Below are 16,784 nucleotides of genomic sequence, written 5' to 3' on the forward strand. Positions count from 1 at the left end.
GATGGTTAGTGTGAGCAGTTCCTTTGCTCATTCAACATTCTCACCGCCCGTGGGAAGAAGCTGTTCCTCAGCCTGGTGGTGCTGGCTCTGATACTCCTGTACCTCTTCCCCGATGGGAGCAGCTTATAGACGACACTTTCCAAGTTCTAGTATTTCCCAATTTCAAAACATGTCATCTTCAAAGAAACATAACCAATGATATTCCGAATTGCCATCTTGTTAATTCAGTGAATCAAACCTCATCATTGCAGCTGTTAGTAGCTTTAATTTGTTGATAAAACGAATAAACATTTTGCATAATTTCACATTGAGATTTTCAAAATGATGAGTAGACAAAGCATACTGTATAATGATAACCATATTCAACTTTAAACAAATTTAAAATAAAAACAAAATAAAATTAAATAAGATGAATTCAAAGAAAAGTATCTCGAGTTTACATCTCTGTCATGATTCTTCAAAGAACGAGATACAAACTCTCGGTCCGCTTGGATATTATGATGTCATAGTAACTATGGTAACACTACAAACAACAATTTTTCTTAAAGGGATAGGCACAAAAGGTTTTAACCTTTACATAGCTAAAAGGTGTGTGTAGGATGGAAGGGGTCTTCCATGATTCTGTGTGCCCTCCTCAGACAACAATCCTAATAGATCATATCGATGGGGGAAGGGAAACTACAGTGATCCTCTCTGCCACTCATGGTCTTGTGGATTGACCTCCAATCCATTTCTCTCCATATCATACACACTGTGATGCAGCCGGCCAGGACACTCTCAATAGAGCTCCCTTAGAAGGATCACATAATGGTATCCTTGCCCGCTTCAGTCTTCTCAGGAAATGCAATCGCTAATGCACTTTCCTGACAAATGAGATGTGGAGTGTCCACAATAGGTCATTAGTTAATTGAACTCCAAGGAAATTGGTGCTCTGTGTGCTACATGTTTACAGCAATCACCTGTGCTCATACCCTTTATATTACCAAGGGGTGCAGTCTATATAATGTTTGAAAAGTAGGCTAGGCTGCGACACAGAATGAAACACACGACTAACATGATGGGGAGGGGTTTCAAATGAACTGTTTATTCAAACTTCGCGCGTGCCCTTTAAGGGTGGCGTGAGCTCCACCCCTGTGCCGGCAGTGACATCATCACGTTTGCCCAAGGCGCGCACTTTGGCCTTAGCCACAAGGCACGGATGTCCCCCAACAGCACCATCCTCTCACGGCTGTCCCGCCGGTGTGGCAGTACAAGCGGGGCCAGTTCTCCACGAGTGATGTGCGCTGCCACACAACCCCCCCCCCCCACTTGGGCAGCTGACCTCGTCGTTTCGGTCAGGCAGTCAGTAGGGGCTGGCTAAGGTCCAGGTGTGCCGCCTTGAGTCTGTCAACTGTGAATATCTCCTCCCTGCCCCCAATGTCCAAAGTGAATGTCTTGCCTGAGTGCTTCAGGACTTTGTAGGGACGGTGCAGGGGCACGGGGTGTGGACCTCGCCAGACGAAAACGAAGTCACTCGTGGCCAGAACTTTGGAGATGCAGGACGGGCGGCTGCCGTGTTGGGCCGGTGGTGGGGGCCCTTGTGAGGCAAGCTTACCCTGCAAGTCTGCCAGCAAGTTCCGACTCTTGGTCCCGGAACCAATGCTTGGGCCGAAGAACTCCTCGGGTACCAACAATGGTACGATATAGACCAACTCCTCAGACAATACCTGTAGGTATTCTTTCAGAGCCATTCTGATGCCGAGCAGGACCCAGAGCAATTCGTCTGTCCAGTTGAGGCCAGTGAGGCGAGCCATGAGAGTTGACTTAAGGTGCCAGTGGAAGCGCTCCACTAGACCGTTGGCTTGTGGATGGTATTCGGTGGTATGATGGAGCTTGATCCCCAAGAGGTTTGCCAGCTGTGACCCGAGGATGGAAGTGAACTGGGCATCCCTGTCGCTCGTCATTTGTGCCGGAACTCTGAATCTGGTGATCCAGTAGGCGAGTAGGTTCCTGGTGCAGGACTCACCGGAAATGTCTCTCAGCAGGATGGCTTCTGCCCATCTTGTCATGCGGTCAACCACAGTCAACAAGTAGCAGGCATCCCTGGCCGCCGGTAGGGGGCCCACAATGTCGATGTATATGTGATCGAACCTCTTGGCTGGGGGTCTAATTGCTGTACTTGGGCTTTACATGGTGCTGGACTTTGGAGGCCTGGCACTGCAACCAGTTTCTCACCATCTGGGCTATCTGTTTCTTGAGGCCATGCCACATGAAACATTCTGCCACCTTGCGAACTGAGGTCTTGACTGAGGGGAGAGCCAAGTCGTGGACCATGATGAAGGCCTTCACTCTCCTTTGCAGTGGGACTACCAGGCTGGTGGAGACATTGCAGAGTAGCGTGTCGTGGCTGTCCAGCAATTTGAGGTCCTCGAGTCGGAGGCCCATGATGGCGGTGCGGAAAGCTTGTGTTTCTGCATCCTCCTTCTGCACCTGTGCTAGCTGGGCATAGTCCAAGCTGTGGATGGTGGACCTTGAGAGCCTGTCTGCAATGACATTGTCCTTACCCACTCGGTGTCGAATGTCGATGGTGAACTCCAATACGTAGGACAGATGCTGCTGCTGGTGCACTGACCAGGGATCCTTTGACATTGCGAGGGGCTGAGTGAGCAGCTTGTGGTCAGTGAAAACAGTGAATGGCCTGCCCTCCAGGAAATACCGGAAGTGTCAGATGTCCAGATACAGGGCCAAAAGCTCTCTGTCGAAGGCGCTGTATTTTAGTTCCGGGGGGAAGAGGTGCTTGCTGAAGAATTCAAGTGGGCACCACTGGCCGTTGACTGATTGCTCGAGGACACCCCCGATGGCCATGGCTGAAGCGTCCACCGAGAATGTGGTGTGGGCATCAGGTTGTTGGTGGGCTAGTAGGGTGGTTCTCGCCAGGGTGTCCTTCATCGCTGTGAAAGCGTTCGCGGCCTCTTCTGTCCATTCGAAGGTCTTGTTCTTGGCGGCAATCAGTGCAAACAACAGCCGCATGATGCGAGCCGCCCCCGGAATGAAACGGTGGTAAACGTTGACCATCCCGGTGAATTCCTGTAGACTTTTGAGGGCGTCGGGCTTCGGGAACTGGTGTCCAGCAGCAACCTTCTCGGGTGGGGTGATGGTATGGCCCAGGAACTGAAGGGACTCCTTGCCGAACTGGCACTTGGCCACGTTGACAATTTATGTATGTAAGTGATTTACGGAAGTTCTTATTTTGTTTCTGTAACTGTCCATACTATCGAATTGTACCCTTTTTGTTTGTATAAGCTCTTTTTAAAATATTTTTATGGATTTTAATAAAGCAAAAAAAGAATATCAACACTATGCATATTTATGAAATTAAAACTTGGCAAAAAAAACTTTTGGCTGATGCTGATCACAGGCTGAAGATAGACACTTTTCGACATGTAAAGAAAGCCCATGCTGAGGCTGAACTCTGCCAGACGGGCAAATAGTGCACAGAGATGGACCTTGTGTTCATCGTGGTCCTGACTGGTGATGAGGATGTCGTCGAGACAGATAAACACAAAATCCAGGTGTTTGCCCACTGTGTCCATCAGCCTTTGAAATGTCTGGGCCGCATTTTTGAGGCCGAAGGGCATCCGCAGGAACTTGAATAGGCCGAATGGGGTGATGATGGCAGAGTTACTGATGTCATCGGGGTGGACCAGATTTGGTGGTAACCCCATACCAGGTCAACCTTCGAGAAAACTCAGGCACCATGCAAGTTGGCCATAATGTCCTGTATATGCAGGATGGGTTATCGGTCCAGCATGGTCGCGTGGTGAGGGAACGATAGTCCCCCGCATGCCAGTTGTAGCTTCGGCATGGCGGGGGTTCCCGAGGTCGAAATGTGGTGGCGGACTCTATGTTTGGGCATGGCAGAAGTGAACTATGGCTGCAGAATGGCAGGGAATTCATTGAGCATGCGAGAATACTCGTCCTTGGGGGCGCTGATGGAAGCTATTCCCGGGTTGCATGTGCTTGTGGAATCGAGGCGGACGGATTGGAAGGTGTGGGCACGTAACAACCACTTGCCTTTGATGTCCACCAACAGACTATGCACCCAGAGGAAATTGGCTCCCAGTTGCACTGTGCCCACCGAGGCTTGTACAAACTTCCAGTGAAACCTGTCCTTGCCAATCTGAAGCTGCGTGTGCCGAAAGTCTCAATGGAGGATCCATTGGGTCTCGTGCGTGGGTGCGGGTCTCGAGGACAGTCGGGGGAAGCACACTTAGTTCGGTGTCTACCAGGAAATGCTGGCCACTGGACTTACCAATCACATGCAAGAGGCTGTTAGTGCGGCCAGCCATCAAGCCATTAACGGTGGCTGGCTGGGTCGTTTCCCTGAAACGAACAGGGCGGGCTTGGGCCCCTCAGCGTTGATGGTAGAAACACCAGGTGGAGTGGTGTTCTTCCGGTTTGTGCTTGGGGGTCGCTTGTGGCTGATTGGATCCTGGGTGGGCATCCTGGCTGAGGGCAGCCTTGTTTTCTCATTTGGTCCGCCAGACCACGTCTGCGTGGGGTGTGACTCTGCATAGGTCTGAGAAATCTTCATCTTCCACCAGGAGTTGGATGTCCTCCAGCATCTGCTCAAGGAAAGCCTGTCTGGACATCAAGCAGGGTCTGTGGCCCTCTGCCAATGCCAGCATCTCGTCCATGGGGGAGGATGGGGTTCTGTCATTCAGACTGTCCAGGTGTAGGAGCTTGGCGGTGCTCTGCTGATGGGAGAGGCTGAAGGTCCCGAGGAGGAGGCTTTTGAAAGCGAGGTATTTACCTTCCTCTGGTGGGTTGTGGATCAGGTCGTCCACCTTGGCCGCGGTTTCTTCGTCAAGCGCGCTCACAACGTGGTAGAACATTGCAACATCTGAGGTGATGTGTCTGAAGTGAAACTGCGCCTCCGCTTGCCTGAACCAAGTGCGTGGGCAATGCGTCCTGAAGGCAGGGAGTTTCACCACGACCTCGTTGATTGCTTTCGTGTCCATATCGAGAGGCCAGAAAATCGTCTGGGCTTGCTGGGGTCACTAATGTAGCAGCTGCTACACAGAATGAAACACACCACTAACATGATGGGGGTTTCAAACAAACTGTTAATTCAAACTTTGTGCACGTCCTTTAAGGGCAGCATGAGCTCCACCTTTGTGTCGGCGGTGATGTCATCATGCTCGCCCGAGGCGTGCGCTTTAACCTTGGCCACAAGGCATGGAGGTCCACCGACGGTGCCATCTTCTCGTGGCTGCCCTGCCAGGGCGGCGATACAAGTGGGGGGGGTGGGGGGGCGGGGGGGGGGTTCACCATGAGTCATGTGCGCCACCAGACAATGTTGTTATTCAAGATAACCAAAATTATCACTTGGAGTGAGATCTAAAGTTTGATTGAGGTTTCAGATTTTGAACATTTTGTAGCTCGAGTAGAGGTTTTTTGTACTTGCAGTAATGTCAATTCAAACATTGCCTGCCTATTCAAAAAGAATATATGAAAGAATTCTTGCAAAATCCTGTTCATTCCTTGACCTGCACTACCACAGCAATTTGTCATCTGATTCGTCTCAATTTGCTGTTCCTGTGGCTTTATTTTCTGAATGTTTTCTGAAAGAATACAACTGCTTCAAAATTGGCTTTGAGTGTATTGTTGAAATGATAAAATGTTTGTCAGTACAAATTTGGTTCTTGCCACATTAAAATAGTAAATCTTGGACCACTTGAAACATTTCAAAGGGCAAGGCAGTGACAGCACTCAGCATGGGCTTTCTTTACATGTCAAAAAATGTTTATCTTCAGTTTGTCATCAGTATCAGCCAAAAGTTTTTTTTGCCAAGCTTTCATTTCATAAATATGCATAGTGTTGAGATTCTTTCTTTGCTTTCTTTATTAAAATACATAAAAATATTTTTAAAAGAGTCTATACAAACAAAAAGGGTACAATTCAATAAGATAGTATGGACAGTTACTGAAACTAAATAAGAACTTTTGTATATCACTTACATACATAAATTGTAAATCAAATTCATAATTCATATTCTAAATAGTATATACCTTTTTTTTGGAAAAGAAAGAAGGAAAGAAGGAAATAGTAGAAGAGAAAAACTCAAACCCCTTACCTAACCATGTGGACAGATGCTATATATGATTGATATCTAAAGAAAAGTGGTTTAAAATAATAATAATAATGTAAGGAACATGAAGAAGATACAAGTCAAACAATTTAATTACATTGCAGTAAAATTCTAAAGTAAGATAATGAGTCATAAATCACCCCCATAACATCTGGAATCTTATATCTGAATTATTAATTGAATTACAAATCTTTTCCATGCTCAAGCAGGACATGATGTCTCACAACCAATATATTTATTTATTTTAAGGAAGAACTTATACAGATAATATAATTCAAGAAAAATTATGTGGATAATTATATAGAATTAATAAAACATTCAGTGTAACAAAAACATACACAAGTTGTAAATCATATCCATAATTTGTATTCCAAGTGCTATATATTAAAAAAACCAAAGTATGTGATTAATATTAAAAGAAAAATGAAAGTTAAAAAAAATAAAAGAAATGGAAGCGATACGAGTCAGACAATTTAATTACATTGAGATGACATTATAAAGTAAGAAAATTAGTCATTGATGACCCACATAACGTCTGGAATCTTATATCTGAATTATTAATTGAATAATGAATCTTTTCCATATTCAAACAGGGCATGGTGTCATGCAACCATTGATCATGAGTAGGTGGGGCAGCATCCTTCCATTTAATCAAAATCCCTTGCCTCGGCAAAAGAGATAGCACGACTCTGACCCAAAGAATCATTCCCTCCCATTGTGCCGAATAGGGCCACCAAAGGATTTGGGATTAAATCCATGTTAAAAATGGAAAACCTCTCTCTAGTATTTTTCTCGACTAGGACAAGTCCATAACATATGAATTAATGATGCTTTTCTGCTTTTACACCTGTCACAGCAAGAATTCATATCCAAATAGAAATGAGATCATTTAGCTTTAGACATGTGCTCTGTGTACCACTTTAAGTTGTAATAAGAAAGATGAGCAGATAATGAAGAGCTATTATCCAGCTTAAAGAATTGTATCTAACACCACATCTGATTTAAATCCTGTTCCCAAAAATTTTTAATTCTAATGAATAAAGTCTGATTTAAGCATAATAATTTTTCATAAATAATAGATATTAAACTTTTACGAGAATGCATTAAACTAAAAAACTCATCTACAAAATTTGATTCAGACTCTCTTGGAAAATCAGGTAGGTGTGATTTAAGAAAATGTGGGACATGTCTTTAAAAAATGAGATATAGGCAAGTTAAATTTAACAGGAAGCTGCTCAAATTGTGCAAAATATCCATCAATGAACAGATCCTTCAAACTTTGAACCCTGTCTCTGTACCACCTTTGAAAAGTAGCATCACGTAAAGAGGGTTGAAAAAAGTGATTGGATACGATGGGGCTTGAAAGAGAAAAATTATGAAATGCAAAATGTGTCCAAATTCTCATAAAATATTTAACAATTGGATTAATTGAAAATGGAAGTGAAGACTCAAGTAATGCTAAATTAGACAAATTTGAGGGGGGTGGAATTCAGCTTTATTGATACCCATACTGTGCAGTCAGAGTGATTATGGAAAAAAAAAGACCAAACTGTAAGATTTTGTATGTTCACTGCCCAATAATAAAATTCAAAATTAGGCAGAGCCATTCCACCATTTCTCTTAAGTCTTTGTAGGAAAACTTTATTAAGGCTTGGATGTTTACCTTTCCATATATAAGATGATATAGCCAAATCAAGTAAGTAAAAAAATAATTCAGGAACCAAAATTGGAACAGACTGAAAAAGATGCGGGGGGGTGGGGGCGTGGCAAGATGGCATAGAGTCTAGACGTGTAATCTCGACCTCTCTGGCCAGACTTTTAAGAACCCGTTTTTAACTCTTTGTTTTTAAGCTTAAACTTTTTCAAAACTTCGTTTAAAGTATCAAGGAACTGTTATGGCCATTAATGGTAAAAAGATTAAACCTCAAGTGCAGAAGAAACTACATTTTCAGAGTGTTGAAGATTTAGGGCCTAAAAAGCCTGCTACAACTTCAGATTTGCTTTTTTCCGTGTCTAAGCCGCAAAGATTGCATGTGGGAGCTGGAAAAAAAATGACTACTACTCACCAGGAGAAGGATATCGCTGGAATTATTCGTTCTCAGGAGGAAGGTGCATGTTCCCAAGAAGTGGATCCTGATTCTGGCAGCCTGCCAACTCTAACAGAGGGAGCATGCAGGAAAATGACTCCATTGTTTGAAACCACTCAAGCAGTACTCCAACCTGAAGAGCTTGATCTTATCCGTGAGTTCAAGAAACAACAGCGAGTTGTGGAGGGAGAACAGCATCAACCCCCTGAGGAAGTTGGAGTGCCGTTGCTGGGAATTCAAACTCGTAGTAAATCTGTTAAAATGCCTGCTGTTGAGCTGCAGCAGGAGCTGCAGTTATCTGGTTCTGACACTATGTTAAAGAAAGCAGGGTTGGGTCTTTCTGAACTACAAGTTAACCTGTTAAGTACTGTTACTCAGCCGATATTGCAAGAGTTGGCTCAAAAGAAAGATAGTATGAGGTCAGAATTCACTACAGTTAATGCACGTGTGGAAGTATTTTCTGAAGATTTAAAAAAATTTCAGTCTGCTTTTATGGAATGTAAACAGCAAGTGGCCTCTAATACAGAAAAAGTGATGGAGGTGGAAGAATCCGTTAAAGAATTGCGAGAACGTGAGAAGGAGTTAGAGAGGAAAGTAGATTATTTGGAGAATCAAAGTAGAAGGAACAATGTGAAGATTGTTGGTTTGCCGGAAGGTATGAAAGAACAAGATCCTCTTCGTTTTTTTACAGAATGGATCCCACAAATATTGGGGCAAGAATTTTTCTCTGGAGGCTTGGTATTGGAAAGAGCTCATAGAGCCTTAAGAAGAAGACCTCTGCCTGGTCAATCACCGAGACCCGTGATAATTCGATGCTTGAATTATTTGGACAGAGAAACAATACTTCGTCTAGCAGTGCAAAATGCGAGACAACGACAAGCTCCGTTAATGATTCAGAACAGTAGAGTTTTTTTTATCCCAATTTGAGTTAAGAGGTTATTCAGCGTCAGCGTCGATTTAATCCAGTTAAAGAAGTTTTGTGGTGTAAAGGCTATAAGTCTACTTTTTGCTATCCGGCAGTGTTGAAAGTGTTTTGTGGAGACTTTCAATCTCGGTTTTTTGAGAATGAGCATGAAGCAATGATTTTTGCTGATTCGTTGCCAGATGTACGAGGACAAAGACGTAGTCCACCATTGTCTCCTAAAGAAAAATCTGGTTGTTCTAGAAATGGAAGAAATGGTAGAAATGGGAATGTAAAGAGTCCAACTTCTCCTGAAATGGGGTCTCCGAGTTTGGAATCTCTTGGATGAATAGAAGAACTTTCTTATTCTTACTTTATTTTTATGTCATTATGATATCTTGTTGTTATTCTTTGTTTGGCTAGGGAATGTTTGCCCATTCAGAGCCAGCTCTTCAGCGCTTGACGTCCTGCTTTGCGGAAACTGCCAAAATGTTTGGCCTGGAAGTCAGCCTGAAGAAAACAGAGGTCCTCCATCAGCCAGCTCCCCACCATGACTACCAGCCCCCCCACATCTCCATCGGGCACACAAAACTCAAAACGGTCAACCAGTTTACCTATCTCGGCTGCACCATTTCATCAGATGCAAGGATCGACAATGAGATAGACAACAGACTCGCCAAGGCAAATAGCGCCTTTGGAAGACTACACAAAAGAGTCTGGAAAAACAACCAACTGAAAAACCTCACAAAGATAAGCGTATACAGAGCCGTTGTCATACCCACACTCCTGTTCGGCTCCGAATCATGGGTCCTCTACCGGCACCACCTACGGCTCCTAGAACGCTTCCACCAGCGTTGTCTCCGCTCCATCCTCAACATCCATTGGAGCGCTCACACCCCTAACGTCGAGGTACTCGAGATGGCAGAGGTCGACAGCATCGAGTCCACGCTGCTGAAGATCCAGCTGCGCTGGATGGGTCACGTCTCCAGAATGGAGGACCATCGCCTTCCCAAGATCGTATTATATGGCGAGCTCTCCACTGGCCACCGTGACAGAGGTGCACCAAAGAAAAGGTACAAGGACTGCCTAAAGAAATCTCTTGGTGCCTGCCACATTGACCACCGCCAGTGGGCTGATAACGCCTCAAACCGTGCATCTTGGCGCCTCACAGTTTGGCGGACAGCAGCCTCCTTTGAAGAAGACCGCAGAGCCCACCTCACTGACAAAAGGCAAAGGAGGAAAAACCCAACACCCAACCCCAACCAACCAATTTTCCCTTGCAACCGCTGCAATCGTGTCTGCCTGTCCCACATCGGACTGGTCAGCCACAAACGAGCCTGCAGCTGACGTGGACTTTTTACCCCCTCCATAAATCTTCGTCCGCGAAGCCAAGCCAAAGAAAGAAAGAAAAAAAAGGGAGGGAGAGATTTGTTCTATGTTCTATTAGTCATTAACCACTGGTGGATGATCCACCCCAAGTTTGGTTTAGGGATTACTACCTTTTGGTAGTTTTTTTGGGGGGTGAGAGTTTTAAATCTTTTTTTCTATTTTTTTTTTTCATTTTTATTTTATTTAGTCTTTAATTTGTGGTTACTTTTTCTCCTATTGGAGGGCCTATTTACATTATTTTGAGTTTTTATATATAGATATTATTAGTTCTTAGTAATATTAGTAGATGTGTCAAAATTGAGGTTTGCTACTTTTAATGTTCGAGGTTTAAACACTCCGATTAAGCGTAAACGCATTTTGGCGCATATTAAGAAAATTAAAATTGATGTCGCTTTTTTACAAGAAACACACCAGAATGTCAAGGAAAGTATGAAATTGAAGAGGGATTGGGTTAGAGCATGTATATTTATAATTTTTTACATCAATTATATATAATACCTGAAAAGCTAAAAAAATATGGTTTTCATGAATTAGATTTGTGTTTTAGATGTGGTAACGCTGTTGGAACTTTTTTTCATGCGGTTTGGTCATGTATATATATATATATATATATATACAATCTTTTTGGAAGAAAGTACAATTGTTTCTGGAATACCTGTATAAGATTAAAATACCTTTAGATCCGACATTATTTTTATTGGGTAGTTCGTAACCTCTGAAAGGTCTGGGATTAGATAAATTTCAACTTGCTTTTGTATATTTAGCATTATCTCTAGCGAAAAAATGTATTGCTAGTATGTGGAAGGATAAGAATATGATTGATATTAATAGATGGCATAATGAGATTAAATATTGTTTAATAATGGAAAAAAATCATGTTTCGCATGATAACTATAGTTTTTTTTATTAATAAGTGGTTGTTATATTCAGAATATTTACATTTTGATTTACATTGATTAGATCTTAATATGTATGCTTAATTTTTCTTTATTTTTTTCTCTTTATGGCTCTCCTTAGGAGAGTTGGCTGAAAGGGGTTCTCTTTTTTCTTTTTTTCTTTTATATATAAAATATATCATTCATCTGTAGTTTATATATGTTACTTATTATCTGTATTTTGAACGAATAAATAAAGTTTAATAAAAAAGAAATAGAAAAAAAACAAATTGAAAAATATATAAAAAATATAGGTAATATATTCATTTTAATAGAATTTATACGACCTATTAAAGTTATAGACAAAGGTGACAATTGGGTCAGGGAATGCTTCACTTGTTTAAGCATAGCAAGATAATCCTTAAAAAGATGTTTATAGTTCTTTGCAATTGTAATACCGATAGGTAAGCTGATTTTTAACAAACTTAAAAGAAGAGTCATCATGCATTGCTGCAGGAAAGTTCAGTGGAACAAGTTCAATTTTGTGTGCATTCAAATTATATCCTGAAATTTGATGGAATTATGAACGTAATGACATCATAGGGGAACTGGTTCTGAAATGAAAAGTAAGGGATCATTGCGTAAAGGGAAATCTTATGTTCTATCCCTTTCCTCCATATCCCCAAGATGTCCTTGTACTCATGAAATGCAATTGCCAATGGTTCAATCACCAGATCAAATAATAAGGGACTTAGTGGGCATCCTTGATGAGTGCCATGTTGCAGATTAAAAGTTTGAGATTAATGTAAGTTAGTGAGAATTGTGGCAATTGGTTGTAAGTACAACAATTTAACCCATGTAATAAAATCAGAACCAAACTTAAATCCAGCAAGGAAGTTAAAAGAAATTCAAAAAATCTCACAGGTTCTGTCTTCTACTTCAACTTTCCAGACCAACATTTCTTGCTGTTAGCCTCTCGATCCTGTCTTTTAAATCCTACCAAGGTTAAATGCTTACCCTGTTCTTCAGAAGAACAATAAACCTATGTAATTGGACTCTCCAGGGCCAAAAGCTTATCTTCTAGGCAATTAAACTCAGCACCAATAAATGTTTTGATTCCTCAGTGCTTCAGAGAAGCCACAGTAATCAGATTTGGCTGTGGATTATCTGGAGTTTCTTGTTTCTTTCCATTTTTTTTTACATTTCTTCCAATCTTTCCAATTCTCGTATTCATTACAAACAGAATATGAAATTTAACACCACTTCAAAAGTTTTTAAAAAGTAAACAGGGGAAGAAAGTATGCTGAAGGTATGGAGGAGATGTTTACTCTATATCACACTCTAACCAGAAGTCCATGGTGTTGATATTTAAAAATCTTTCTGCTTGTCATTAAAAGGTGCCAATCTCCTGTTCTACATGATCACCAAGGTTCTACAAGTGCTCTGATGGAGTATGATGGGCCAAGAGAAAGAGATGGTACATTGGAGAGGAGCAGAAGTATTGGTAAGCCTTGCATTTGAAATTAATTTGTTAAAATGGTGAAAAATTGTCATTTAAAAAAAATTGTTCAATTGTTTTTTAATTAAGTTTTGATTTGGAATTATTTTCTTAATCATCTTTAATTCTTTTTGTCAATAGAAATGTTGATGATTTGGGTGGTGAAGCTCTTAGGGTAGGATTTTGGAATTTTGGCTAGTGGAAATCTAAGCCCTCCCTTTTGCTTCTGAAACCTGGACCACCTACTGCAGACACTCCAAGACATTGGAAAAATACCATCAGAGCTATCTCCACAAAATTGTTTGAATTTATTCTCAGGATAAGTGAACCAGCACTAGTCCATTCTTCCAGCCCAATGTACCCACCATTAAGCCCCTGATCACTCTCAGTTGACAATGCTAGGCATGCCACATTAATTACATGTCCAATATCACTCTCTTGAAATGAGTAATCCATTCTGCAGACTTTTATAAGAGTATATTCCTGGAGGGACAGAGGGAAAAATAATTCAAGGCCTTGTTTAAAAATTCCTTGAGAACAACAACATCCCCATTTACACTTGGGAGCCTTTGTTGCATAGCTGCTAAAGGAAAGAAGGCCATCCATAAGCCATGGTTCAATAGCACATAGATGCATCATGTATGGGGCAGAAGGAGTGTCCCATCTCACAAACTATTATTTGCTTGGCTCATCACAACCTCCTTCCTCTTCCTAGGGAAGAATGCGCAATATCCATCGATCACCATGGAACCTTTAAAACTAGACTGAAAGTAAGCCAGCAATCCTATCTTCAAAGACTATAAAACATTGATTTGCTCTCTAGTTGAGAGGGCCATCAAGAGGATCTGGGCAGGTATTTGAATTAGCAAAGCATAGAGGGATATGAAAAATGGGGATTGGTATGGAGAGGTCCAATGGTCAGCACAAACACAGTGAACCAAAGCCCTGTTTCAATGGTGTATGACTGAATTCTTGGCATCCTTGTCCAGGTATTAGTGAAAGGGAGCAAATAATTCTTCAGAAATGTAAGGAATCAAACATATAATGAAAAGAAGGAATTTTGTATTTGTTTAAAAATTAATGCTAGAGGAATTAGAGGCCCTAATAGCTGATAAATCCAGAAGGCCCAAAAATTCACATCCGAGTGAATGAGTTGATGCATTGTTTTTGTCATCTTCCAATATTCTGTATGATATTGTTTCTTCAGATTGAAGGATAAGAAAGTAACTGTTTCAAAAAAGATTAGAGAAAACAGAATATTAGACTGATTAGTGATAGGACAATGTGATGAAACAATCTTAAAATAAATCACTGACAACTGTGACCACCTGCAGATTGGAGGAACAACACCTTGTCTTATGTCTGACACCTTCCAACCAGATACCATAGGATCGACTACTGCGGTTTCAATTAGCACACTCCCCCATCACCACCATCTCTCTCGCTCCCTATCCCAATTATGATTTTTACTCAGCCACCACGATAATTTCCCGTTGATAATTTTCACACTTAGCTTACGGAGTGGCCATTCACACAGGTAAGACATTTACACTACATACCTGAGTCATGGTAATTTCAAAGGCTGGGCAAGAGACCACATTGACCATGAGGTAGGCCCTGTGTGTGATGTACAGCGTCGCTCTGTCAACATCGTCAGTGACGTATCATGCATTCACTAGCCATTGCTGCGGACTGCCTGCAGTTCAATTTAGACTGCAAGCAGTACACAAAAATATTTAGGGCTGCCGCAGGAAAAATTTTGGAATGGGAATTAGTCTCTCCGTTCCCAACCTTTTACACAGCATATGTTGCAGGAAATTTTCAAAAATTTCCAGTTATGCAATGGCTGTGTGAAAACCATAAATATCTCCTTTCCTTCAGCTCCCCACCCTTTGCCTCTCTCTCCCTCCCTCCCTCTCTCACTATCCCTTCTCCTCCATTCAGTGCTCAGCTTTTCTCTTCTCTCCTATCCATGTCCACCTGCAGCTGTCTGCCTTTGCTCCTCCCCCTGCCTTTTCTTCCCTCCTCCCCTTACCTTTTTATTCAGATGCTTGCCTGCTTTATGCTCGTACCCTGATGAAAGGCTCAGGCCCAAAATGTTGGTTATATATCTTTACCTCCTATGGACGCTGCAGGACCTGCTGAGTTTCTCTTGAAATTTTATGTATTTACTGTAATAACAGCATCTGCAGACTTCCTTGTTTCACAAAGATAAAGTGTACTCAAGATGGGCACAGAAGAGAGATCCTTGCCAATCTCCACAAAATATCAGCTGTTAATGATTACATTTTTATTATATTTATAACCAGAGTCAGTAACCGTCTCACTACTGGGAGGATTTTCTTCCATGATAAATGACATACACAGTAAATGTAGGGCACTGAGGAGTGCAGTAGAACAGGGGGGGATCTGTGAATGCAGATACATAATTTCCTGAATGTGGCATCACAGGTGGATAGGGTTGTAAAAAGAGCTTTTGGCATATTGGTCTTCACAAATCAAAGTATTAGGTATAGAAGTTGGGATGATAAAATTCTATAAGATATTGGTGAGGCCAAGTTTGGATTACAGATGGTCCTTGACATATGTCTGAGTTTCATTCTGTCCAACCGGTTGGATCTCAAAATGGATGCAAGTTACTCCGGGCTGACTGGTTCTTAAACCGGAGCCGCAGCACTTCATCCATAGCCTAGCCCATCTGGCACTGGAAGGACCAGTCGTCCACCTGGCTTGCGTTCACCTCCCCCACCTCGAACACCAGGTCCATCACTGCCTTCATGTCCTGAAAATAGAACACATTCGGTGGCATCAGAGTCTCAGCACCCTTCCGACCCGTGGCAGTTGCCATGTTAGTCCATCAAAATAAACAGTACCTGGATACCTGGGACCTGATGTGTAATTTTTATATTTACATATTTTTTAAATTTTGTACTTTTTTTTCAGACATATGTATAGTCGGTCATAAGTCGCATAGGTTGTAAGTAGGGGACCATCTGTATGTGTGCAGTTTTGGTCATCTAACTACAGGAAAGATATATAGAAAAAGTGCAGAGAAAATTTACTGGAATGTTGCTGGAATGTTAGGAATTGAGTTACAGGGAAAGGTTAAACAGGTTAAGACTTTATTCCCTGGAGTGTAGAAGAATGAGGGGGGATTTGCTAGAGGTATTTAAAATGATGAGGGGGATAGACAGAGTAAATATAGGTGGGCTTTTTCCACTGAGGGTAGATGAGATACAAACCAGAGGACGTGGGTTAAGAGTGAAAAGGGGAAAGATCAAGAGGAACATGAGGGGACCCTCTTCACATAGAGAGAGGTGGGTGTGTGGAAAGAGCTGCTGAATGTGGGCTCAATTTTAACATTTAAGAAGAATTTAGACAGGTACATGAATGGGAGAGGTATGGAGGACTATGGACTGGGTGCAGGTCAATGGGACTAGGCAAAAAAAAGTTTAGCATAGAGTAGAAGGGCCAAAGGGTCTGTTTCTGTGCTGTAACGTTCTATGGTTCTTTGATATGAAGAGCTAACCCCTCCAAGTCTGAAGATGTTGACAGTAATTAAACTAAAAGGAAGAACTGCATTTATATAGCACCTTTCATAATATTTGAAGGCAGTTTATAATCAATTAAGTATTTTTGACATAGTCACTGTTGTCTTATGTGAAACACAGCAGCCAATTTGTGCATGGTGAAGTTGTTTAAATATTTGTGCTATGTTGACCAGATCCATCTGCTTTATGGTGATGTGGATTGAGAAATAAACATTTGGACAGGACACGTGGGTAACTTGCTTGGCTCTCTGTTGAAGTTGTGCCATGGTTAAATGAGAGAGCAAATACAGCTTTCGTGTCATGTTTCATCAGGAGGACAGCACCTGAGATAGGATAGCTCTCCTTCCATTCTG

The 16,784-nt window shown here is 42.0% G+C and overlaps 1 protein-coding gene across 10 annotated transcripts in view; it reads left to right on the forward strand.

Annotated features, from left to right (window-relative positions):
- sipa1l2 (signal induced proliferation associated 1 like 2) overlaps positions 1-16,784 on the forward strand; it is a 664,341-nt gene that overhangs the window by 543,592 nt on the left and 103,965 nt on the right. For all 10 annotated transcript variants that reach the window (XM_069885039.1, XM_069885037.1, XM_069885038.1 and 7 more), the window contains one exon: positions 12,780-12,886. In XM_069885039.1, the coding sequence (XP_069741140.1) occupies positions 12,780-12,886 (107 nt within the window). The remainder of the gene's footprint in view (positions 1-12,779; positions 12,887-16,784) is intronic.

Source organism: Narcine bancroftii, chromosome 6, assembly GCF_036971445.1.
Source record: "Narcine bancroftii isolate sNarBan1 chromosome 6, sNarBan1.hap1, whole genome shotgun sequence".
In the NCBI taxonomy this organism is placed as follows: Eukaryota; Metazoa; Chordata; class Chondrichthyes; order Torpediniformes; family Narcinidae; genus Narcine; species Narcine bancroftii.